Source organism: Mesoplodon bidens (genome assembly GCF_964165515.1).
Source record: "Mesoplodon bidens genome assembly, chromosome: X".
NCBI classification, from domain to species: domain Eukaryota; kingdom Metazoa; phylum Chordata; class Mammalia; order Artiodactyla; family Ziphiidae; genus Mesoplodon; species Mesoplodon bidens.
In genome coordinates, this window is record NC_138163.1 from 39,878,967 (window position 1) to 39,906,516 (window position 27,550).

The 27,550-nt window shown below is 36.1% G+C and overlaps 1 protein-coding gene across 1 annotated transcript; it reads left to right on the forward strand.

The window, feature by feature from the left end:
• Positions 1–4: 4 nt before the first annotated feature.
• LOC308609311 (sodium- and chloride-dependent neutral and basic amino acid transporter B(0+)-like) lies at positions 5–27,550 on the forward strand (the record flags this gene model as incomplete). The annotated part of the gene is made up of 12 exons (XM_081223001.1): positions 5–140; positions 10,590–10,751; positions 11,552–11,690; positions 12,848–12,980; positions 14,573–14,713; positions 19,514–19,742; positions 21,558–21,683; positions 23,117–23,235; positions 23,784–23,883; positions 24,142–24,251; positions 26,267–26,434; positions 27,137–27,550. The coding sequence occupies 12 exons, from the start codon at positions 5–7 to the stop codon at positions 27,281–27,283; spliced, it is 1,710 nt and encodes a 569-aa protein (XP_081079127.1). The 3' UTR covers positions 27,284–27,550.

The following is a 27,550-nucleotide window of genomic DNA, read 5'->3' on the forward strand; positions in this document are numbered from 1 at the left end:
AAATATGGAGCAGTGGCCGTTTACAGAGGGCCTAGTAAAGGGATTTGGGAAAGGCGTGTGCGGGGAGAGCAGTTGCTTCAGTTACGGGCAAGGAAATACAGAGCATCACAGAGGACAGAGAACTCAGGAGCCTTGGTGTTGTGGGTGATTACTTACGAAGATGGGGATGAGAGGGTCTGCCTAGTCTGGTTAATTTTGGTACCCGAAGCTTTTCTCATGTGATAACCATGTGAGAGAAATATTGCATGTTTTAGTCCCAAATATTTTTTTCTATTTGTCGATCTAGAAGGAAACAAAGAAGTTTAAAAATACATCAGTAGAGATCACATCAGTAAGGGGTAGACAGTGTATGTTCTTGGCTCTTCCTAAATTCAATTCCTATTCTGGAACTCATGCAAAATCATGGCTCCCTAGGATAAGACAAGCCACTATTTTCTTGGTATTTATACATTTCTGTTCAGATGTGTTCTCTGATTTGTCCTGCCCCCTAATGCTAAAGCTTGCTGAAGTTCATCCCTTCTCTGGTTGCTAGGTCCATTTCTTTCCCAAGGCAGGAGAATCTAAAGAGTCCTAGGTCAGTAATTCAGAACCTTATAAGTGTTAGCCTTACTGCTGGTCCTGCTCTCAAATCAGACCCACATGCTAATAAGTGGGTCTGATGAACTATTCCCTTGACTTTCTTCCTTGAACCCTAATTCTTCTTGCTTTTTCCCCCTTCTAAGAATTTTAGAAACTGGTGGCCTGTCTCTAAAACAGAGATGCTGTGGCTGATTTCCACTCCTACCTCTACCACCTTCCTCTTGCTTGAGTCCTTCTTGGTTTATCTGCCCAATTAATTGGCTTATTCTGCTTTTCATATCCCATCCATCTCTGGTCTGACTAGGCTTGCTGCTGTATAAATCCATTTGTTATAAAGGCTTAAGTAAAGGAGTAGGAAAGGAGATAGGCTGGGATGATGTTTTCCAACTTTTTTTTAAATGACAAGATTTATATGTAACTGCCAATGTCCAGAGCCCGCCCCAGGTTGAAGAGTGTGTATCCGTAACATGTTTGGAGCACTTCGATGTGCTATATACTAGCTCGGAAGTTCTGGATAGGGGAAGAATCTGATCTTCTAATTCAAGTTCACATCTAGAACATCTTATTGGTTGGAAGGACTTAAGACAAATATTTTAATTTTATTTGGTAAATTTGTAAAATATGACATAATATGCATTTTGCTCTCCCTACTCTATCTCATCAATGCAAAGGCAAGCGTATCATGCTATACTCACCTCCTTCAATGCACAGTTATGATAGAAATTCAAACAGAAAAAAACCAATTATCAGCTTTTGAGTTTCAAAATAGATTTTGAAATAGGCTTTGAAGTTCATCAGAGAGGTAGCAACTTACAAGAACAGGTTTGTGAATCTCAAAATTTCTGGCTTTTGATTTTTTTTTCTTTTTTTTCTTTTTGGCTGCATTGGGTCTTCGTTGCTGCACATGGGCTCTCTCTAGTTGCAGCGAGTAGGGGCTACTGTTCATGCACTACATTGTAGTGCACCGTGGGCTTCTCATTGTGGTGGCTTCTCTTGTTGCAGAGCATGGGTTCTAGGCGTGTGGGCTTCAGTAGTTGTGGCTCACGGGCTCTAGAGCGCAGGCTCAGTAGTTGTGGCGCACGGGCTTAGTTGCTCTGCAGCATGTGGGATCTTCCTGGATCAGGGCTCAAACCCATGTCCCCTATATTATCAGGTGGATTCTTAACCACTGTGCTACCCGGGAAGTCCCTGGCTTTTGATTTTTAAAAGACAAAAGTCCAAAGAAATCAGTCCAAGAGAATGCATCTTTAGAGAAAAAGGGAGACAAATCATTAATTCTCCTTTTTCATTTCTAATTCTATTGATTTGAGTCTTCTCCCTTTTTTTCTTGATGAGTCTGGCTAATGGTTGATCAGTTTTGTTTAAGAGCCAGCTTTTAGTTTTATTGATCTTTGCTATCGTTTCCTTCATTTCTTTTTCATTTATTTCTGATCTGATCTTTATGATTTCTTTCCTTCTGCTAACTTTGGGGTTTTTTGTTCTTCTTTCTCTAATTGCTTTAGGTGCAAGGTTAGGTTGTTTATTCGAGATGTTGCCTGTTTCTTAAGGTAGAACTGTATTGCTATAGACTTCCCTCTTAGCTTTTGCTGCATCTCATAGGTTTTGGGTCGTCGTGTCTCCATTGTCATTTGTTTCTAGGTATTTTTTGATTTCCTCTTTGATTTCTTCAGTGATCATTTCGTTATTAAGTAGTGTATTGTTTAGCCTCCATGTGTTTGTAGTTTTTACAGATCTTTTCCTGTAATTGATATCTAGTCTCATAGCGTTGTGGTCAGAAAAGATACTTGATACAATTTCAATTTTCTTAAATTTACCAAGGCTTGATTTGTGACCCAAGATATGATCTATCCTGGAAAATGTTCCATAAGCACTTGAGAAAAATGTGTGTTCTGTTGTTTTTGGATGGAATGCCCTATAAATATCAATTAAGTCCATCTTGTTTAATGTATCATTTAAAGCTTATGTTTCCTTATTTATTTTCATTTTGGATGATCTGTCCATTGCTGAAAGTGGGGTGTTAAAGTCCCCTACTATGAATGTGTTACTGTCGATTTCCCCTTTTATGGCTGTTAGTATTTGCCTTATGTATTGAGGTGCTCCTATGTTGGGTGCATAAATATTTACAATTGTTATATCTTCTTCATGGATCGATCCCTTGATCATTGTGTAGTGTCCTTCTTTGTCTCTTCTAATAGTCTTTATTTTAAAGTCTATTTTGTCTGATATGAGAATTGCTACTCCAGCTTTCTTTTGGTTTCCATTTGCATGGAATATCTTTTTCCATCCCCTCACTTTCAGTCTGTATGTGTCTCTAGGTCTGAAGTGGGTCTCTTGTAGACAGCATATATATGGGTCTTGTTTTTGTATCCATTCAGCCAGTCTGTGTCTTTTGGTGGGAGCATTTATTCCATTTACATTTAAGGTAATTATTGATATGTATGTTCCTATTCCCTTTTTCTTAATTGTTTTGGGTTTGTTATTGTAGGTCTTTTCCTTCTCTTGTGTTTCTTGCCTAGAGAAGATCCTTTAGCATTTGTTGTAAAGCTGGTGTGGTGGTGCTGAACTCTCTCAGCTTTTGCTTGTCTGTAAAGGTTTTAATTTCTCCATCAAATCTGAATGAGATCCTTGCTGGGTAGAGTAATCTTGGTTGTAGGCTTTTCTCCTTCATCACTTTAAATATGTCCTGCCACTCCCTTCTGGCTTGCAGAGTTTCTGCTGAAAGATCAGCTGTTAACCTTATGCGGATTCCCTTGTGTGTTATTTGTTGTTTTTCCCTTGCTGCTTTTAATATGTTTTCTTTGTATTTAATTTTTGACAGTTTGATTAATAAGTGTCTTGACGTGTTTCTCCTTGGATTTATCCTGTATGGGGCTCTCTGTGCTTCCTGGACTTGATTAACTATTTCCTTTCCCATATTCGGGACGTTTTCAACTATAATCTCTTCGAATATTTTCTCAGTCCCTTTCTTTTTCTCTTCTTCTTCTGGAACCCCTATAATTCGAATGTTGGTGCATTTAATGTTGTCCCAGAGGTCTCTGAGACTGTCCTCAGTTCTTTTCATTCTTTTTTCTTTATTCTGCTTTGCAGTAGTTATTTCCACTATTTTATCTCCCAGGTCACTTATCCGTTCCACTGCCTCAGTTATTCTGCAATTGATCCCTTCTAGAGTATTTTTAACTTCATTTATTGTGTTGTTCATCATTGCTTGTTTCCTCTTCAGTTCTTCTAGGTCCTTGTTAAATGTTTCTTGCATTTTCTCTATTCTATTTCCAAGATTTTGGATCATCTTTACTATCATTATTCTGAATTCTTTTTCAGGTAGACTGCCAATTTCTTCTTCATTTGTTAGGTCTGGTGGGTTTTTATCTTGCTCCTTCATCTGCTGTGTGTTTTTCTGTCTTCTCATTTTGCTTATCTTACTGTGTTTGGGGTCTCCTTTTTACAGGCTGCAGGTTCGTAGTTCCCGTTGCTTTTGGTGTCTGTCCCCAGTGGCTAAAGTTGGTTCAGTGGGTTGTGTAGGCTTCCTGGTGGAGGGGACTAGTGCCTGTGTTCTGGTGGATGAGGCTGGATCTTGTCTTTCTGGTGGGCAGGTCCACGTCTGGTGGTGTGTTATGGGGTGTCTGTGGACTTATTATGATTTTAGGCAGCCTCTCTGCTAATGGATGGGGTTTTGTTCCTGTCTTGCTAGTTGTTTGGCATAGGGTGTCCAGCACTGCAGCTTGCTGGTTGTTGAGTGAAGCTGGGTGTTGGTGTTGAGATGGAGATCTCTGGGAGATTTTTGCCATTTGATATTATGTAGAGCTGGGAGGTCTCTTGTGGACCAGTGTCCTGAAGTTGGCTCTCCCACCTCAGAGGCACAGCACTGACTCCTGGCTGGAGCACCAGAGCCTTTCATCCACACAGCTCAGAATAAAAGGGAGAAAAAGTAGAAAGAAAGAAAGAAAGAAAGAGGGTAAAAGAATATAAAATAAAGTAAGAAAAAATAAAGTTATTGAAATAAAAAATAATTATTAAGAAAAAATTTTTTTTAAAAAGTAAAAAAAAAAGGATAGATAGAACTCTAGGACAAATGGTGAAAGCAAAGCTATACAGACAAAATCTCACACAGGATCATACACATACACACTCACAAAAAGAGGAAAAGGGGAAAAAACAATAAATCTTGCTCTCAAAGTCCACCTCCTTAATTTGGGATGATTCAGTGTCTATTCAGGTATTCCACAGATGCAGGGTACATCAAGTTGATTGTGGAGCTTCAATTCGCTGATCCTGAGGCTGCTGGGAGAGATTTCCCTTTCTCTTCTTTGTTTGCACAGCTCCTGGGACTGAGGTTTGGATTTGGCCCCGCCTCTGCGTGTAGGTCGCTGGAGGGCGTCTGTTCTTCGCTCAGACAGGACGGGGTTAAAGGAGCCGCTGATTCGGGGGCTCTGGCTCACTCCTGCCGTGGGGAGGGAGGGGTACGGAGGCGGGGCGAGCCTGCGGCGGCAGAGGCCTGCGTGACATTGCACCAGCCTGAGGCGCGCCATGCGTTCTCCCGGGGAAGTTGTCCCTGGATCCTGGGACCCTGGCAGTGGCGGGCTGCATAGGCTCCCTGGAAGGGAGGTGTGGAGAGTGACCTGTGCTCGCACACAGGCTTCTTGGTGGTGGCTGCAGCAGCCTTAGCATCTCATGCCCGTCTCTGGGGTCCGTGCTGTTAGCCGCGGCTCGCGCCTGTCTCTGGAGCTCCTTTAAGCAGCGCTCTTAATCCCCTCTCCTCGCGCACCAGGAAACAAAGAGGGAAGAAAAAGTCTCTTGTCTCTTCGGAAGCTGCAGACTTTTCCCTGGACTCCCTCCTGGCTAGCCGTGGTGCGCTAACCCCCTGCAGGCTGTGTTCACGCCGCCAGCCCCAAGTCCTCTCCCTGCGCTCCGACCGAAGCCCGAGCCTCAGCTCCCAGGCCCGCCTGCCCCGGCGGGTGAGCAGACAAGCCTCTCAGGCTGGTGAGTGCCGGTCGGTACCGATCCTCTGTGCGGGAATCTCTCCGCTTTGCCCTCCGCACCCCTGTTGTTGAGCTCTCTTCCGGGGCTCTGAAGCTCCCCCCTCTGCCACCTGCAGTCTCCGCCCGTGAAGGGGCTTCTAGTGTCTGGAAACCTTTCCTCCACGGCTCCCTCCCACTGGTGCAGGTCCCGTCCCTATCCTTTTGTCTCTGTTTATTCTTTTTTCTTTTGCCCTACCCAGGTACGTGGGGAGTTTCTTGCCTTTTGGGAGGTCTGAGGTCTTCTGCCAGCGTTCAGTAGGTGTTCTGTAGCAGTTGTTCCACGTGTAGATGTATTTCTGGTGTATCTGTGGGGAGGAAGGTGATCTCCGTGTCTTACTCTTCCGCCCTCTTCCCCCTCCACCATCATTCTTTTTTTTTTTTTTTTGCGGTATGTGGGCCTCTCAGTGCTGTGGCCTCTCCCGTTGCGGAGCACAGGCTCCGGACGCGCAGGCTCAGCGGCCATGGCTCACGGGCCCAGCCGCTCCACGGCATATGGGATCCTCCCGGCCCAGGGCACGAACCCGTGTCCCCTGCATCGGCAGACGGACTCCCAACCACTGTGCCACCAGGGAACCTCCACCATCATTCTTAAGTAAAGCTCCTCATCCTTATAATTACTCTTAATTCATCTTTCTTATTCCTATTTTCTTATTGTCTTCTCTTATCTAAACTGCATCTGACTTATCTTACGTTTGGTGCTCCTAGTTTTCCTTATCAATCTTATTCTTGCTTAGGCTTGTTGATTTTTGCATTTCTGGTGATTCTTTTTGCCCTGAAATCCTCTTTACTGCTTTGGGTGCAAACACCACAAGATACTCTTTTGTGTCCTCTATTCACTTGTCTCCATTTGTCCTTTTTCTCAACATACAATGTGTTTAAAGAGTATCTGCCTTTCATGTTATTTTAAGTTCTATATTATTTCAAGTTATTTGCTGTCAATATAAATTGAACATTTGAGAAAATCATTAAGATATTTCAAAGGAATATTCACTTTTGCAACAAATTCTTGTGAAAGGAGATTTTATTTTTCTGAGTTATCTGTACAAATAATCTGCTAACCACTTCATATGGTCCATCTGGACTGGTTCATTTACCTCCCATTAGAGATATTATACCCTAATATTTTTATTTTTTGTTTTGCTGATTTGTGGATTAAAATAAATTATAAAATTATAGGACATAAGGCCTCAAATCACTAATGAATTCCTACTCAAGAAACTAGAAAGAGTAAAGTAAAACCAAAACAAAGAGGAGGAAGGAAACAAACATAAGAACAGAAACCAATGAAATAAAAACAGACAAACAATAGAGAAAATACGAGAAATCTGGTTTTATGAAAAAAATTAATAATATTGGTGAAACTTTAACAAGATTTGAAGAAAAAAGAAGACACAAATCTCCAATATCAGAAATAAAATAGGAGATATCACTACAGATCTTGCATCCATTAAAAAGATAATAAGACAATTCTGCAAACAGCTGTAGGATCATAATTTCAACAACTTAGAAGAAATTAACAAATTTCTTAAAAATCAAAAACTACCAAACTCAAAAAGATAAACAGACAATCTGAATAGCCCTCTAACCATTAAAGAAATTGAATGTGCAATTAAAAAGTTCTTGAAAAAGAAATCTCCAGGTTCAGATGGTTTCCCTGGAGAATTCTAACAAACAGTTCAAGAAGAATGAATACCACTTTTACACAATGTCTTGCTAATATTTCATTGAAGTGTTTTGAGTCTAAGTTTATGACAGCTATTGGTCTGAAGTTTTCATTTTTTGTACTGCCCTTGTCTGGTTTTGGTATCAAGGTAATACTGATCTCATAAAATATGTTGGAAAGTGTTCTATCCACTTCTGTTTGCTTTCTGAAAGAGAATGTGTAAAATGTGGCACTAATTCTTCTTTAAATGTACTCTCCCAGGCATGATGCCCCTAAGTGGAGACAAGAGACACTGGGCCTGATGGGACATGAGAACCACTCTTTGCCAAGTCACCTGGTGCTGGTGGAGTTCCCTCTTGATTCTTCCTGGTGCTGCCTGAAGGGGTAAGATGTACTTCACTGGCCTACTGGGTACCACTAGGTCCTGTTGGGAGTAGCTGGGCCTGTGTAACAGAGAGTGCTTTCCAGGTCTCTTTTGGCTGTGTAGTGCCAGCAGGGCTACCACTCTATCAAGGCACTGAGGCTGGCATGTTTTTTGTCTCTTGGAGAGTCAAGAAACTTTGGGCCTGGTTTTGCTTCTTCCCCTGGGAGGGTGGTCAAAAACTGGGTTGCTGTGTTTCCCCTCAAGTTCTGGGATTCCCTAGGCAGTCTGTTTTCTCTTTTTAACTCTTTAGGGTTATCCATGATTGTCTACTTTATTATTTCCAGGATTTTTATTTGGACTTAGTAAAGAGGAGCTGGGAGAGATGTGTCTATGCCATCTTGTCCCAAACCAGAGGCTGTTTTGTTTTCTTTTAAAACCATATTTCTGGGTTGATTGTTTCCAGAGAGAGGGGGTTGGCAAGACTTCCTACTTCACTTTACCTCTGGTAATGGAAGTTATACATCCTTAAATCCTTAGCCTAACATGTAAAGTTCTCCATAAATTTATTCTACATTCATATTATCTCCATAAATGTATTTTTCATTCCTCATAATATTGCCCATTTCTTCAGTCAAATCACTATCATTAATACACCTTGATCCCTCCTGCCACCATGCCTTTATTAATGCTACTGCCACTGTTAGGAAGGTTCTCTATTTTTCTCAATCAATTTACATAAATTTGGTTAAGAGCAAAATTATAATCATCAGCCATTATGAAATTCTACTTCACTGACTTTATTCTGTGCCCAATTCTTAGCATCCCCAGGGGATCTTTTAATCAACATTCCTTCAGCACTATACATGTAGTATTTCTCCTGATATATTTTGTCCTTCCTCATGAGCTATTTTTTATATATGCAAACCACCTGGAACAGTACTACACATTGAGGAAAAAGGCTTTTAGTAGGAATTGAAGGCAATTATTTTAACTATTTTGTTGAAAGCTTATCAAATATTTCTGCTTTGTATTTATGAATATTTCACACACCTTTTTCTGGATTTTATTTAAGTCTGGGGGTGCAGAGAGACTGAAGGCAGAATAATTTAGATAATAGGCTCTATTCTGCATTTTGATTTCCATTCGTAGACCTAAATTATGTGACCAGATGTCAAGAGAAAAACTGGAAACTCTCCCACCCTGTTAATGGATGATATTGTGTGAAAAGACAGATGGTAAAGAGCAGAAAACATTTTCTGGAATGTTTCTTGCTTTGAAAACCCCTGAAGTTTAAAATCTGGCCTTTAGTGAAGTTGCATAAAGGCATGTCTGTAAATTTCATATCTATGGTAGATTAGCTATACTGACTCATAGAAACAGAGGATAGAATAGTGGTAGTGAGGGGGTGGGGGTAAATAGAGAGATGTTGGTCAAAGGGTAGAAAGTCTCAGTTATGCAGGATACATAAGTTTTGGAGATCTAATGTACAACCTGGTGACTATATTTAATAATACTGTTTTGTACACTTGAAATTTTCTAAGAGAGTAGATCTTAAATGTTTTCACCACATACGCAAAAAAATGGTTAGTATGTAAGATAATGGAAGTGCTAAATAGCCTGATAGTGGTAATCATTTCACAATGTATACATACATGTATCAAAATGTTGCACACCTTAAATATATAAAACTGTTTATTTGTCAATTATGCCTTAATGAAGCTGGAAAAAAATATATGATCATTTAAACAAATGGGGGGACAGTCTATGTTCTTTGATGAAATGGCTTAATATTTATAAAGATGTTAATTCTTTTTTTAACATCTTTATTGGAGTATAATTGCTTTACAATGGTGTGTTAGTTTCTGCTTTATAACAAAGTGAATCAGTTATACATATACATATGTTCCCATATCTCTTCCCTCTTGCGTCTCCCTCCCTCCCACCCTCCCTATCCCACCCCACTAGGTGGTCACAAAGCACCCAGCTGATCTCCCTGTGCTATGCGGCTGCTTCCCACTAGCTATCTATTTTACGTTGTGTATATATGTGTGTATATATGTCCATGCCACTCTCTCGCTTTGTCACAAAAGCTAGTCTTAACATAGGAGTTACATTCAATATGCTTGCTGTATTTTGAAACTACTGAGTTAAAGAAATTTCAGAAGTTTAAATTTGGATTGTTACTGAGTTATTGAATTTTCTTTACATGCACTTGTAGAAATGCTGTACACTCTCCTTTTAGGACATTCATTCAGAGGATTTATCTTCTACTTGTCAAAATGTTGGTTTATGTATGTCCATGCCACTCTCTCACTTGGTCCCAGTTTACGTAAAATAGCTAGCTAGTGGGAAGCAGCCACATAGCACAGGGAGATCAGCTCCGTGCTTTATGACCACATAGAGGGGTGGGATAGGGAGGGTGGGAGGGAGGGAGACGCAAGAGGGAGGAAACATGCAGATATATGTATATGTATAGCTGATTCACTTTGTTATAAAGCAGAAACTACTACACTATTGTAAAGCAATTATAATAAAGATGTTTAAAAAAATGCTGGTTTATAGATGAAGAGGGAAGTATTGGTCAGCGAGTCCATAGGATATGAGCTTTGAATAGTTTTTTTTTTAGTAGTATCCACTCTGACCAGAATTTACAGACTTAATAAGAAAGAATAATAAACATGGTTTTCCCTTATGTGAATTTGATGGCTTAATTCAGGTCTTTGATCTTAGAACCTTTTTCTGATCAACTAAAAAACTGTCTCAGAAAGTCAATCATCAAAATAATTTTGAGAAGAAAGCTACTCAGACAGTAGTACTGCCTCCCCACATAAAAAAAAAGAGAGAGAGAAAACATTGTTTGAAACAGTTTTCTCATTTTAAAATAGATTTTGTGGAAATTGAGATGCAGCTTTATGAATTAGGAAAACAAATTTCACTTGTTTTTTATTTTAATTGTTCTCTTTTCCAGGTGTGGGGATTACAATGGTCCTGATATCCATTTTTGTGACAATCTATTATAATGTCATAATTGCCCATAGTCTTTACTACATGTTTGCTTCTTTTCAACGTGAACTACCATGGAAAACTTGTTCTTATTGGGCAGATAAAACCTGTAGCAGATCGCCTATAGGTAAAATTCATTTATTTATTTAAAAAATATTATTAACTCTGCATCATTCTTTTATATTTTCTAAGAAGATTAAAGGGTTAAATCATTTTCTAACCAATTTAGGTTCAATTTTAAGTGAGCCATAGGTTATTGATAAAAGCAGAATAAAGCATGTATAACCTGAAAATTGATTAATGCAATATGTTAATTTCTGAGGGCACCCAGTAAGGCTAAACCACTACTTGGAGTACTTCTTGCAGGCCTAAGTTGTGGGCATCAAGAAAAGGAAGAAATGGGAAAGTGGTAAGAGAGAAAAGCACTATTTATGAAAGTAGTAGTGTTTCAGTTGATGGTTGAGTGTTGCTAATCTTTGGGACAATGTAGCATCCATATTGTAGACTATTACCACTGGGATTGCCTGTGTATATTGGAGGATAAAGTGATAAAGATTTAACACTTCTTAGGAATTTAAAGGTGTCATTTATCTATATAGGTTAAATAAGTCCACATATGAAAAGTTCCTTAGAGCACTAAGTCCCAACTGAAATGATTGTTACTCTATAGCTATTATTACTCTAAATAGAACCACAACTTAAAAAGGCAGATATTTTCATACTCACCCCCAGCTTAGTAGTAGAGAGGATTTCAGATGCTGAATGTGCATGGCTTATTCCATTTGTAAGATTTCTACTCCACCTTCACCAAGTAACAATTTAGACAGTACTTTAAATATTTCATCATTAAAACTTTTTTTTTCCAGGTAAGTACTCTTCTAAAACTAAGTATGTGTCTGTGTATGTATTCTTTTTTCTAATTTTTAGTGACACATTGTAATGTGAGTATAAAGCTAGGTGAAATCTTCCAAGTGAATAAAAGCTGGGTAGACGCCAACAATTTTACCTGCATCAATGGAAGTGAAGTTTATCAGCCAGGGCAGCTTCCCAGTGAACAATATTGGAAGTGAGTACAGTAAATTATCTACATCTTAAACGGATGTTATTAAAAATGTTTATAACCATAAAATATTGATCCGCTCTTTTCTTAACTCATATAAGTAGAAAAAAAAGGCAGAGGGGAGTCAAGTCAGAGCAAATTATACCTCGTTTGACTCAAATGTTTACCTAGCCTGTGTGAGTAGTAGTAGCCTGCAAAATTAGCTCATAGTTAATAGATTGTCATTTATAAATGAGTTATGAATTGGGCACAATGTTCTCAGTGATGATTTATACAGTGTTTATTAGCTATAAGCTAGGGCATTGCTGTGAAGGAAAAATATGCAACTTTTAGACTCTAATGAGCAAGTTCTAATGATAAACAGTTGGGTGATGAGTAATATTGGGGGCAAAATTGCTACTTAAGGCTGAGATTCTTCATTATCCATTTTGCTTATAATTGTCATCATATGGTAAAAATAGATGTTTGGGGTTATATTTGCTTTTATTAATTTTAAATGAGCTCTCTGTTATCTCCTTACTGTATACCTACCCTTTACTCTTACATAACTTCTTTGACTATTGCTGTAATGAGCTCTTCCTCAGCTCCATGTTGTTGCTCTTTGTGACCCTTTTAAAATTTAGACCTTGAAATGTTCCAAATATCAAGCTAAGAATTAAAATCCTAGATCCATATATGTCCCTAGTGGAAATCATGGAATTATACCTTTGAAAAAGGTATACATAATGGGACCATTTAGGTTTGATAACTACAAGTATGATGAATAAGAAAATATTTAATACAATTTAAATGTTTTCTCCATCATTTGAACTTGAGAAAAAACTACCGTAACGAGTAAGATGAAATAATCTGATGTAAGGTTAATTTCTTTCCATACAGGAGCTTTGAAATATTAGGGGAAAATCATAGCTAAAGGAATGAGTGGGTCTTTTATTCTGGGGTTTGGAACTTTGGATTGGCTGCAGTTGACCAGAAAGTTCAGAGCCTAATTTTTCACTGAACTATGTTTGCCCCTCCATACAATTGTATCAATAAAAGACTCACACAACGTTGATGTATTAATAAAGTACTCATGAAGCTTCTCCCTGGATGAAAGATATTTAAAAATTCAATGTATCAAGACAAGTGATTGTGTGTTCATCAAAGGGCTTATGTGTTTTCAGTAAAGTGGCGCTCCAACGGTCAAGTGGATTGGATGAGACTGGAGTCATTGTGTGGTATTTAGCACTTTGTCTTCTTCTGGCCTGGCTCATAGTTGGAGCAGCACTCTTTAGAGGAATCAAGTCTTCTGGGAAGGTAATTTAGAAAACACATTAGACAGTGATGTAGCTGTTTTCCAATTTCATTGTAGTTCAATGCCAGGTAGTACCAAATGCATGTTTTTTCTATGATGGGAACATTCAAATGTGTGAAAAGCTTTCTAAGTAGGCAGCCTCGCTCTAAGAAAATACATAAGAACCCTGCTATTATTAAAAATAAAACAAAGCAAGCAAAAATTAGTACTAGATGTGTGCAGTTTCTCTAAACTTGGGCCCTTCTAGCTGATACAGCATTCTGAGGCTTGGGAGTATTTCTGTCCTACTATAATAAAGAAGCATCTTGAATGGAATCATATATTGCAATGTTTGGTTTGGAAAGTTTAGATCCTTGTTATATATGTTATATAGGGTGACAGTGTCAGGATTCCCCTTGTTAGAGAGAGAAGGAAAAAAACTATACCATTGTTCTCTTAAAGCTTGCCAAAATTGACTCAGAACCTTGTCTCAGCAGAGTCCTCTTCTGAAAAACATTTCCCACTTCATTGTTTTATTTTTTAAACTTTCAGAGAACATGGTGGCAATTTCAGAGAACAGTATGAAATTTTCTCTGTGAGCAGTTGGACAGTACTCAGAAAAGTAAATGTGTATGTGTTTGTAACTACTAGACTGAAATTTCCTTAAAGACAGACGACAGGAATAACTGTGGATACTATCTTTGTGTTCTGGTACAATATCTAGCACAGTCAATTAATGTTACATTGTAACGAGACATGCTGTTAGATCAGAAAAACACAGCGAACATCACAAAGTCAGTGGAAACTTTCCAAAATAATGTTGCAGTTGCACATTTTTGAAACCTTTGGCTCCTTTTTGATGTTAATATTGAAAGAATCCATTAAAAGCCATTTAGCCACGCAATTAATTTTTATTGGTCTCTGGATGACTTGTTTAAATCATCTCCTTGGGCATATTATCAAACATAGGACATCTATGGACCAAAGAAATCATCCACATTAATGAAAAGCCAGCCTCAAAGGCAGTCTGCTCATCTGGAACCATGTATTATCTAGGACACAAGCAGTTCACACGTATATATGTGTGCTATCAAACTCTCTTAATGGTAGCTTTAAGGATAATAATAGCAAGTGTCGATTAAGTATTCACTTAATCAACTTTCATGGGATTTGGACACCTACTAGGAGATTTTCCTTCTCCTTGGGGATTGAGTATCATTGCAGGGTTTAAAATCATTTCCCTTCCCACATCAATGCAGTAATTTACCAAGAGGTGCTATTCAGTCCCCTCAGACATTTATTAGGATACATTTAGGAAAGCACTCGATCTAGATTCCAAGTCACCGTTGCTAATGTATTGTGTATTTACAACACAAACCTGGTAAATATTGCTTCATACATCAGAGTGTTTTGAAAGTGGATCATTTGAGAGTGGTGAGAACAGAAAGAGAAAGTTATGCCAACATTGGTATTAGTATTATCAGACATTAATAACCTAATGAAATCTTTGATACTTTATTTTACTAATTTCAACTGGCTAATAACTTTATTTGTATATAATTATACACCATGGTTTAAAAAAATAACATTAACTTTTGGTTGTTCTTCTTGGTAGGTGGTATATTTTACAGCTATTTTCCCCTATGTTGTCTTGCTCATCCTGCTGATCCGAGGGGCAACTCTGGATGGTGCATCAAAAGGCATTTCATACTATATTGGAGCACAGTCAAATTTTACAAAACTTAGGGAAGCTGAGGTAAGACAATTTGGATTTCAAATTATCTGAGGAGGTAAAACTTAAAAGCCGATATTGAAAATCTTTGATTGCCATTGAGTGTCATAATATAGTAGCTTGCAAAAGAATATGTACTTAAGTTTATTAGTGTTTCCGTCCCCTAGGATGTCTGATTTAACTATTTAACATGGCACTAATGCTCTCTTATTGGAAGTGAGACAATCATTTTTAGCAATAGGAGTTTCAAAGTCATTTTATTCAAACTGATTCTATTTGACCAAAAGGATTTGGGGCTTATTAATCTGAAAAAGAATATTTCATGCATGAGTACCCACAAATTGATGACTAGGGCTATGTGACTTATCAGATAAACTCGTAGTAGATTTAAAGATTATAGCTGATGGTTTAATGGTCTAATATAAATTTTAATTGTCTTCAAAAGTTAGTATCAAAAGTTAATATTATGAAGTTAGAACATAAATTTGAAATGGATGAAGCATTCCATAAACAGAACTGTTACTTGTACCAGACACATAAATATGTGCCATGAATATGAATTGGTAACCCCTTATAATATTAGTCCATCTCCAGACAATGGCTGTGTGTATCATAGGTACATAAAATCTTTTACAATTTTGACTGCAGACAGCACTGTCAGTAAGTGTACTCTATATACTATGCTTCTATTGATACAGGCTAATAACACTTTCACTTTTTTAGTAGTCATGTCACATTCTTGGAACACATTAAGCTTCTGGTCAGGTAAAACCCCACGATATTACATTAAAATCAAGAAACACTATAATATCTACCATATTAGTAGTGTTAGCCAAAATGGATATTAGTTTTAGTTTGCTATGGTATTCTTTGTGGAACTCATGCTAATTTCCAGCAATTGTGACTTTCTAAATACTCACAATCCGGATATTTAATTATTTGTTGTAGAACATTTCTGGTAAGCAAGTTAAATTTATCAGTTTTTAGTCATGGAAATCCATCCTTTACCTTTTTGAAAATTGAGAGGTCAGTCTCTGGCCTTCAGTTACCTTCTGTGTGTCCAAATAATTTTCACTCAATAATTAACCAAAAAACCCTAAATTATCTTAGAACCATGAACTTTTATTGTTTATGTGCTAGAGATTAACATAGTTTGATGTGTCCGTAGGCCACTGTTGATTTCTTCATTTATCTTGGGCCTCATATCTTTTAATCTTGTCTGTTAGTCTCTTTCCAACTAGACCATTTTTGGTAATGGATGAGAAGCAAATAAAATGGAAGTTGGGACTCACCATCTTCCCTCTGTTAGGTTATTAAACAAGATAAAATATGTTAATGTTCTTTGAAATGGTAAACCGTTATATAAATATGAGCACACAAGCATTTTAATTATTGCTGTTATATAATACTATATTATTGTAGATGCAACATTTTCCCTAAGAAGTGGACCCTCCATTTTCTTTAAACCTCATAACTTGGAGCACAGTTGAAAAGCCCCTTTGATATTCCTTTAAGTGGCTTTTACAAGCCTCAGATCACCTGGGCTTTATAGCTCCATGAAACTATCCAGAAAATTTTATATGACTATTTTATACTGGTCTGTGTTTCGGTGTCTCTATTGGCTTTAAAACATCAGAGCTAAGCCTAAAGCTCCTTATGAAACATACAGTTTAATCATCCTACCTCCTCTCCCCAACACAAACACTACCCTCATGCCTTCTTTGGGTTTGCTGGCAATGAGAATTTTTTCTTAGATGTTTTTTATTCCCCTCCAATCCATATTCTAAACATGCAATCATAAGTATATATTTTTTCCTTTTCTTTAAGTATTTGAACTCTACTGATATCTCTAGGAGAGTAGAGAACCATAGAAATTTATAACTAGAGGGGCCTCCAGTGACTGTTTTACTAACTCCGTCATTTTACAGTGATGAAGTTGAGACCCAAGAAGAGTCACATTTAATTAAATCTACTTAGCCTGCTTTTGCATCTTGAATTAAGGTTTCCTAATCACTCAACTAATAATCTTGTATATAGCTATGAGATGGGTAGATACAGAGATTATAACTATGTTTGGAACTATATTTCATTTTTATTTGCAGCCTAGGTACATCATGGTATGCAGTAGCATTCTTACACAACCCAGACCTGCCACACGACCTCCAGCCTCCTTCCCCCCACTCACATATGCATACATAATGTATCAAGTCAAAGCAGCTGAGAGACCAACACAAGCCTGTTGTTCATTTCTTAATATGTACAACTGCCTAAGAAATAAGAGAGCACTTTTTTCTCACATGATTTTGTTATACGTAAGTGAAATAACTGTGATCTAGCTGTCTATCTATCCATCTATTTATCCACCCATTTTACTTCCTACTGGCTTCCTGCCAGTGTATATATTATATATATATTTCACTTCTATATAACAAAATCATGTGAGAAATAAAATGTAATAATAATCTAACATCAAGCTGTATTCTGAAGACCTAGTAAGTATTTATTTCACTCCTAACGACTTTATTTCAATTGAAATTGGAAATAGATTACATATCTTTCAAGGAGAAAATTATTGTTTTTAACTTCCACAAAAGAAACCGAGTATCAGTTTATGTTTCTTTTCCATAAAAACAATAATAGCTATCACTGAGTATCCTACTAATTGCTTTACATATGTTATCTCATTGAATTCTCACATCCTTCCTAGGACACATAATTATTACTACTGTTATTATCATCATCATCATCTCCACTTTATAGATGATGAAACAGGCTTGAAGATGTTAAATAAATCAAATTCAATGAAAGTGAGATGTACTGGATTTAGGCTTCATTCTTTTTGACTCCAGAGCAAGAACTGTTAGTCACCATGCTATACGGCCTGCCTTCCACTGACCAGTCCTGTTTTCAGATGGACTAAAAACACACTTTTGCCTACATATATGCCAGCCCTATTATGTGAAGTCTTCACAGTTAGATTGTTCTTTGGGGTAATGTTATATCTACAGAATTTTACTATTAAAATGGATTTACCTAGGTTAGTTTCTAAGATTTGTTATTGTCCTTTAGCAGAGACATAGGAGGGGTAAATTGTGAAAGGGGGAATGATAAAGGGGTCGAATTAGATGGAGAGATGAGGCCAGCCACGTGGGGCTCTAATCAAAACATGGAATGAGGGTACTGGATGACTGAGGGGATGCCTAAATGTATCATCATTCTTCAAAAACTGCCTAGTACCACCCTTGTTAAGAATTAATGTTTTTATTGTCCCCAAGTTGATATGTGGAGTAAATAGAATTCCAACCAAATTCCCAGCACAGTTTCCATGGAACTTGAAAATTTATTCTAAAATTTATGCAAAGGAGAAAAGGCAAAAAAGTGAGGTGTTTCTGAGGAAGTGAGGAAGACTTGTCCTACCAGATATGAAACAATATTATAATGCTATAGGTATAAAAACAATGTGGTGTTACCCTAGGTATAGACACACAGACCTGTGGCACAGAATAGTAATCTCGGAAACAGATTCATGGACATATGGAACTTGATATGTGGCAGAGGTGGGGATGCAGGTCAGTGGGAAAGGGATGGACTATCCAATTGATATAAAATTGATATCCAAATGATATAATTGAAAATATCAATTATCTTTGGACATAATTGATAATATCAATTATCTTCAGATCATTGATAGTCCATTTAGAAAACAGTGTGTTGGGATTTCTAATTTAATATGCATAATATCAATTTCAGGTGAACTGAAAACTTAAGGATATAAGCAAAACTTTAAGTCTTTTAGAAGAAAATATAGGATAGTAGCTTTATGACCTTGGGCTAAGGATTCTTTTTTTAAGTCAGAGAAATCAAGAACAATACATGAAAGCAAAGATGAATACCTTCAGCTACATTAAAACAAAATCTTTGGTTCGTCAAAGGACACAATGTCAAGAGGTGAAAAATATAAGCCACAAATTGGGAGAAAAAAGCTAACATATATAACAGCTAAAGGATTAGAATCCGAACTACATAAAGAATTCCTAGAGCTCAAATAAGGCGAATAACCCAAACAAAAAATTGGCAAAAAGTATGAACAGGAATTTCACAGGAAAAGACTATGGAATAAATATATACACATAAAAACATGCTAAACCTTATAAAGTACTTAGGGTTATCAAAACTCATTTCACAGCCACTAGTTTGGACAGTATTAAAAATTCTGACCAGTGTTGGCAAGGATGTAGGGGAATGGGAACTCTCATACCAGCTGGTGGGAGTGCAAAGTGATGCAACTACTTTGGAGCATAATTTGGCAATATTTAGTGGGGCAATACAGCAGTGGGAAAAAATGTTCAGAACTACATACATTTAATTGAACCATATGAATTTGCCTATATTCTTTCATTTTTGACTTACAGAATTGAAATTTCATAAGGTTCAAGTTGATAATGGATAAATCTCATACACTACTGAATGGAAAAAGCAGGTTGTCTAAGTTTATATGCTTTAAGAAAACTTTTCTATAAACTCAGAAACATGTAAAACTAAATGCCATATTGTTTAGGTTAGTAAAAATATAAAGAAAATTGAAGAAATGATAAACACAGAAGTCAGGATAGCAGTTACCACTGAGGTTGGAAGAGTGATATGATCAGGAAGGGGCACAGGGAGGCTTTAATAGACTAGTAACATTTTATTTCTTAAGCTGAGTAGTGGGTACTTGGGTATTTATTTTGTTCTTGTATGAATATTTATTCATTTGTATATACGAAATATTTTATACAAATGAAAAATTAAGAGTGTGTTTTTAAATATTATTTTCTCTTGTAGGTTTGGAAAGATGCCGCCACACAGATATTTTATTCCTTGTCAGTGGCTTGGGGTGGTTTAGTTGCTCTGTCATCTTACAATAAGTTCAATAACAACTGCTTCTCAGATGCCATTGTAATTTGTTTGACAAATTGCCTCACTAGTGTGTTCGCTGGATTTGCTATTTTTTCTATATTGGGACACATGGCTCATATATCTGGAAAGGAAGTCTCTCAAGTTGTAAAATCAGGTATGTAATGCTATATATTATTAACTTTGATTAACTCAATATAGGTCATTTAAGAAACACTGATATATTTTACAGCAATTAAAGCACTCAAGATTTAGGGTATTGTGTTTTCTTTCTCATTTCATCTTATATAACTTGATTGTTTTAATGATTTAATAATTCTTAGATGATCTGAGAAACAACGGTACATTCCAGAACACTTGTTTAAGAATATCTTTTCCAAATTTTGTTTAGTCCTTAATAGGAACTACTTACTGCACAATTGCAAGTATCAGGCATCATGCTATGCACTTTACATGCATTATCTTCATTTGCGTGTATGTATATCTATATACACATACATATATATACATGTGTGTTAATATGTATATATGAATATATGAGAGACTATATATAAAAATTAATCCACGTAAAATTACACTATTAGGTCTGAATTTTTAAAACGCACAAATGTCATACAGATAGAAACACAACTGACTGAGTATACAGCTGTGTCCAACTTGGAAGGAATCTGATTAGTGAACTTCCTAACTTTAAAGACATTAACTAGGGATGCTTAATTACCTGGCTAAAGATTCTCAGGAACAGAATTCTAGGGTTCTTTTAAGTAGGACTTTCTTATTAAATTTCTATTTATGGTTAGTATCATTTGATGGAGAGATTGATGAATGAGAATAGAATGTTAGGACTAGAAAGGGCTTTGGAGATCATCTAGTATCCAGCTCCTCATTTACAGAGGAGTGGATTGATGCACAGAAATGTTATGTCTTGCAGAAGATCGAATCATTAGGAAGTGACAGAGCCTAGGCTAGAAGCTAATTCTCCTGACTTCTAGGTCAGTCCTCTGGGAGGTTGGAGAAACTTCAAATACTTAAAACTGAGTATCATATAACATGACTGAAATTTTTTAATAAAGCGTCTCTAAAGGTAACATACATCAAATAGAATGAATTGGGCGATTGGGATTGACATGTATACACTGATGTATATAAAATTGATGACTAATAAGAACCTGCTGTATAAAAAAAATGTGCCTTCTTGATAAAATGTTTAAAATAAGTCAAAAATAAAAACAGACAAAAAAACAAATAGAAAATAAGATTCAATTTATAGTTTCATTACATACAATTTTGCAGGTATCCATAAATTAATTAAAACGGCACTAAAATTAAACCCATTACCTTGTAATAACCTATAATGGAGTATAATCTGCAAAAAATACTGAATCACTATGCTGTATATCTGAAACTAACATAAGATTGTAAATCAACTATACTTCAATAAAAAAAATAAAATGGCACTACACGGCTGTGAAATGTACAGTGAAAAAAATAATTAAATGGCACTACATATAGTGATTTTGGGTAAACATTTGGAAAGAGAGTTAAAGACTAAAAAGTTAATTCCATGAACATATCTTTCTTGATAATGTAATTTTTTTAGAATTTCTAGGCTAAGGTGACCTAATTTAGGTTTCTGGAGTTTAAGACAATTGTTCTTCATTAATTAAAAAATCAATAAAATCAGCTGAACAAAATCATTGATATAGTTAAGATTTCTTATGTGAGAAATGTACCATTTACAAAATTTATCTCACTAGCTTAATTCACATCACATGTTCACATTATCACATCGTAGAACAACCCAGTCAAACGCTTTTAAAAGTGAAAGTGAAACAGTTGCTAAAGAATGTATATTATGGATTGGGCTGCCAAATTAAAATGAGATTTTTCTAGTATCTTATTTTGAAAATTTCAAATATGTGAGTTTTCTTGGCAACTAATTTTAAATTAAAATGTCATTCCTTTTTCTTAGGTTTTGATTTGGCATTCATTGCTTATCCTGAAGCTCTAGCTCAACTCCCAGGTGGGCCATTTTGGTCCATATTATTTTTCTTCATGCTTTTGACTTTGGGTCTCGACTCGCAGTTTGCTTCCGTTGGTAAGTAATACTCCCAATGTTAACATATCCCTCTTATATTTTACTCATGTTTCCTCTACTTAAAAACATCCTTTTCTTACCCTTGTTGCCTCCCTCTAGCTTTTACTCTCAGAATCATCTTTCTGAAAGTTCTTTTTAACCTAAGTTTTAAATATGGAAAAATCCAAAGTACTCATGTATCAGACACCCAAAAGGAGCAGAGATTAATATTTTATATTTGCTTCAGATATTTTTTAGAAAACTAAACTGTTATAGATAAATTTGAAGTCCCCTGTGTCTCTCTGTCTAATACAATTCACATTTCTTCCTTCTTAGAAGCAACTGTCACCATGGATTATGTATGTTATTCAGACCATGTTTGTATACATTTTATATGTATCCATAAATAACATATAAATTTTTAAAATTTCACATAAATGTGAAGTTTCATAGCATACATATCATTCTGACAGTTGTTTTTTATATGTATTATGAATCCATGTTGACACAGACATATAGTGCTAATTAATTCACAATCTGTTGCCATAATGATGGGCATTTGGATTATTTCCAATTTTTAAAAATTACACACACTGCTGCAGTGACTATTCTTGCACATGGTTCTGTGTACACATAGGGATTTCCCCTAGGGTACACACCTAAAGATTCTGAATTTCATCATATTGTGCTCTTACATAAACCATTTTTTTTTTTTTTTTTTTTTTTTTTTTGTGGTACGCAGGCCTCTCACTGTTGTGGCCTCTCCCGTTGCAGAGCACAGGCTCCAGATGCGCAGGCTCAGCGGCCATGGCTCACGGGCCCAGCCGCTCCGCGGTATGTGGGATCCTCCCGGACCGGGGCACGAACCCGTGTCCCCTGCATCGGCAGGCGGACTCTCAACCACTGCGCCACCAGGGAAGCCCCATAAACCATTTTAATAGTTTACAGGATAAGGTCCAGCTTCCTCTAGTTGACTTTCAAAGCCCTCCAAAAATCTCGAATATGTTTCTTAATCCTTTTACTCATATATCCTTCTACTTTTAGCCAGTACCCTGTTTCACGAACACATTTATTTCTTAAACCTAGAAGGCCTTTCTGTCTCCATGTTATTTATTCAAATATTCACCTTATTTAAAAGTTTTACTAGAATTCTTCCTTCCCTATAACCCTCTTTCAAACTACCTCAGCCCTTGGGAACCTGTTACCTTACAATTGCTACCAATGAAAAACCTTATAAAACAGACTAAAAACAACAAATAGAGCTCCATTTGATTTTTATCAGAACTGATGAGCGGTCACTGCCAAGAGAAAGGACCCTGTGGATTTTTAAAAGTAAGAAGTAGGGCCCAGCGTATATTCTCAACACATATTTGTAAGTTTGATTAATAGAAGTTGATTTCTGTGATTAAAATTATTGGCATATGAGTTGACATGTCATTTTTTCCCTTCTGAAGAAACGATTACAACAACGATTCAAGATTTATTTCCCAAAGTGATGAAGAAAATGAGGGTTCCCATCACTTTGGGTTGCTGCTTCATTTTGTTTCTCCTTGGCCTCGTCTGTGTGACTCAGGTATACTACAGTATTTTTTCATAGACAAAATATTAGTTGGAATGTACTTTATAATCTAAATGAGGAAGCCAAGGTTTAAGAGGATGTTTAGTGACAAGTCCAAGTCTGACTTGCATCAAGATTTTCTGAGTTTTAGCCCAGGTTTTTTCCCCATTATAACACAATTTCAATAGTAAGTATATTTTGCAGAGGGGGAAAAAGCCCAATAATGGACAATTTCCCCAATTACAATAAAGTTATATACTTTAAACATAGGCTGTATTTCTTGGCAGCTACTACAGAGCACACACTGCATATCATTTTGATAATCAACTATTCTAAATGCTTATTTTTTAACAGTGACTCAGTATAGAATAAAAGGTACATCCTGTTTGAGATATTTAAAGCCACGTTTGTGTTTACATTTGAAAACATTCCTTTTCGCATTTTGGCAGAGGTGAAACCAAGGAGCATATGTTAAAATCAAATTAGTAGATTCAATTTGAGTACCTCATCAATCATAGAAATAATTAAAAAGACACTTAAAAGTAACTGATTTTTTTTGGTAGGCTGGAATTTACTGGGTTCATCTGATTGACCACTTCTGTGCTGGATGGGGCATTTTGATTGCAGCTATACTGGAACTAATAGGGATCATCTGGATTTATGGTAAATAGTGACTATAGAATTATCTACACATTTTACTAAAATGACTTAGTTTGATTCCTTCTCATTATGTTTACTGTAATAGCTAAGTGTAATATACTGGACAAAAATTTATTATGAATAAAAGGTAGTTAAAGGTATATATATTCTTCATTGCTGTAGTATTGGAAAAGGTTTAGACATAGAAAGCTAACTTGGGGCCACAATGATTAATGAATGAAAGTATAAATAAGGGCTGAATGCACTCTTTGTTGTTTTTAGGAGGCAACAGATTCATTGAAGATATAGAAATGATGATTGGAGCAAAAAGGTGGATATTCTGGCTATGGTGGAGAGTTTGCTGGTTTTTCATTACGCCTGTCCTTTTGACGGTAAGTATTAACATGCCATGAATTTGGTATCAATAATATATATATATATATTTAAACACTTCTAAGGTAAACTTGAATTATTCACACTGAATACAGTAAGGCAAATTAATGTCATAAAGTAATGATTTTCAACTTTTACTTCATGACTGGCGCCTCCAAGTTGCCTAAATTACAATGCCTTTCTTTGTAGTATTATTTTTGAGGCCATAGGCTTAAACAGTTACCATTTGAGAAAATAACCAGGCTCCTATAGACTTAAAGGTCCTAGATACTTAAAAATTATCAATAGGATACATTTTTAAAAGCCAGTCATTTGTTCACTCCCTAAAAAATATGCTGAGCCATCTACAATGTTCTTAACCTCTCTGCTTAAGACCCAGTCTCTGCCTCCAAGGAATTCAATCTAAACATACTAATTGCTAAGAAACAACACTCAGTTGTTAATGCATATTTTTTTATGGGAAGTGTTTAGTATCTGAAATTACTAAAAGAAACTCACGTGTGTCAATAGAGGCAATAGTTTATGTTAAAAATTGGTGCTATTTAAGGAGCTGGGGGAAAGCAAAAGATGTCTTCTTGGAGAAACATGACATATAGACATGATATCTTTAAATAAAAGCTCAGGACAGTAAAAGGCTGAATGCCAAAATAAACACTTAATGGGACAGAGAATTTCTATGGACTAGAGATAATGGTGGGGGTGGGGCAGTGGCAAAGCCTTAGAGAGGATGCTTTGGTTCTCACTGCCCCCATGCTTCAAAGGTTTTCCTAGAAAAGGCCATTACATAACTTGATCTAGAATTTGTTTTAGAGGGTGTTTTTAACATTATAAGGTCAGGTTCAAGTAGTGAGCGGTTGGGAACTGGGTGTGCTGAAATAAAATATTTGTATGCTCCATATTCTTGCTAAATGATTTTCACAGTGCTACTAAATATTGTTTTCCTTACTTCACAAGTCTCCACAAGTCTCCATAATAACATAAGTGCTTTACCAACTTAGAAGATCTAGCTAGACTTTTTAGCCAGTTAATTTTCACTGATTACTAGGTTTGACAACTGGATTTACTTTAAAATGCAAAAGTATTAGATATTAAATGATATACATTATCATCTATTTTGTATAAAGTCATATATATTAGATTCCACTATCCCTCAGCCATTCTCTTGTAGTTATGTAAAATTATGGTAATTGTGAAATAAACTTAAATTACTGTAATGAAATGAAAGAAATTAATCTATTTATTTCTAAAATTAAACTTGAATATCTATAAAAGTCAAGACAGGTAAATTTAGAGGAATTACTAGATGATATTTTAGCTTTTGCTCATTTTGTTTTGTTTGCTTTATAGATTTCTAAATAATTAGTTTTAATGCTGCAACATTCTAGTAGGTTTTTTTTTAACACTTTTTAAAAAACTTGGCCTTAGTTTTCATCTTGAAGAGTCACTGTTTTGCCCAAACATATATTGAGCTTCTTTTTTTCTCAATAAGAAAGTGAAGGGTTCTTTGGTAATTATGTACCAATGTGTGAATGCGTGTGTGTTTTGGGTGTGGAGTAAGGGGTACTCTGTGTAGTAGAAAATAATAGAAACAACTGCTAAGCAAGGTGCAGAGCATGTTCACTCAAATGTACTTTACATTCTCATTGAATTGATTGATATGCTGGCTAGCTTATAGAACAGATTAAAACCATGCTATTATAAGTGAAATACGTGTTGTATTTCAGTATTTTATTGAAATACATGTTGTACAAGTATTTGTATCTTTTATAAGTATATGGAAGTGCTAATTTTGGAAGAATCTATTCAGAGCCAAATACAAGTTATTTAGATTGGTTCATTTAGTATTTTATCTTCTGGCTAGTTACCTGATTATCTTAGTTGGCTTGAATGTATTTTCATTTTAATTGCTTTTGATAAGGAATGGAATCAAATTGCTAATACTTAGTGCAAATGAAATCATTAGTGCAATAAAGTTTAATCTTTACCATTTTCTTTTCATATTTTACTTTCACAGGCAATCTTGATCTGGTCATTGGTACAATTTCATAGACCTAGTTATGCCCAAATTCCATACCCTGACTGGGGAGTTGCTCTAGGCTGGTGTATGATTATTTTCTGCATTATTTGGATTCCAATTATGGCTATTATAAAAATAATTCAAGCTGAAGGAACCATCCTTCAAGTAAGCATGTTAATATTATTTATACTTTAAAAGTTATGGTATCTATACCCGTACTGAGTTCTACTGAGATGACACAAAGCAAATGACCTTTTTCCTTTATATCTATAATTTTCACCCTTAAAACTTCATCTGGTTATAATACATACTGTAATAGCATGTTAAAGCTGGAAAAACTCTGGTAAATTTCTTGAACCCAGTCTAGACCCTGAGTTATCCCTCTTCCATGGAGGTCTAGGGGAGTTGATTATGACATCTCAATAGGACAATGACAGGGCAGGCTCAGCAGGCAGATTGGGTTCAAGATCTAGGTGAGTGCTTTGTGGATCTAGATCAATGGTTTGACCCTCTCTTTGGTTCTTGAAACTTCCCAGGCATACACTGGTTTAGATCCTCACTTAACCCTCACCCTAAGGCCAGGATAGAAATGTCTGAGAATTCAGTGAAAGTATACGAAGTGATATTGTTGCTTGAATGGGCTCACAAAACACTTTCTTTTGAAATCATTTACATACTCAATTATCTTGGCTTTGTAGTTAATACAATTCTATTAACAATTGGTTACATTTGAGTGTCTTTTTTTTGGTAGACAGTATATTAAGAATTTAGATGATCATTTTTTACTTTTCTATGGTTCTTATTTCATTTTGGTTAGCAAGGAGACTTAACACTCTAAAACTTCATTTTTTTTTCTTTGCTTTTCAGCGCATTGTAAGCTGCTGCAGACCAGCTCCTAACTGGGGGCCATACCTGGAAAGACATCGTGGGGAAAGATATAAAAATATGGTAGATCCTAAAAAAGAGACTGACCATGAAATACCTACTGTTAGTGGCAGTAGAAAACCAGAATGAGATCTAGTTTTTAAAAATATGTGGTTGTGTAACGTGATTATTTTAGAATAGAGGAAATTTTTATTTATTTGAATGTTGAGTAGAAAAACGTATATACTAGGTTCGTAATAGTATGATGAGCTTTTTTTCCTATTTAAGCAGGAATGTAATATAAAAATGTGAATCTACTAGTGTTTAGCAATGTGATTATTATATTTCTTTTAAGATTATCTTAACACACACATAGCTGCCTCTATTTCACAATAAAATATTAAAAATAATATTTTT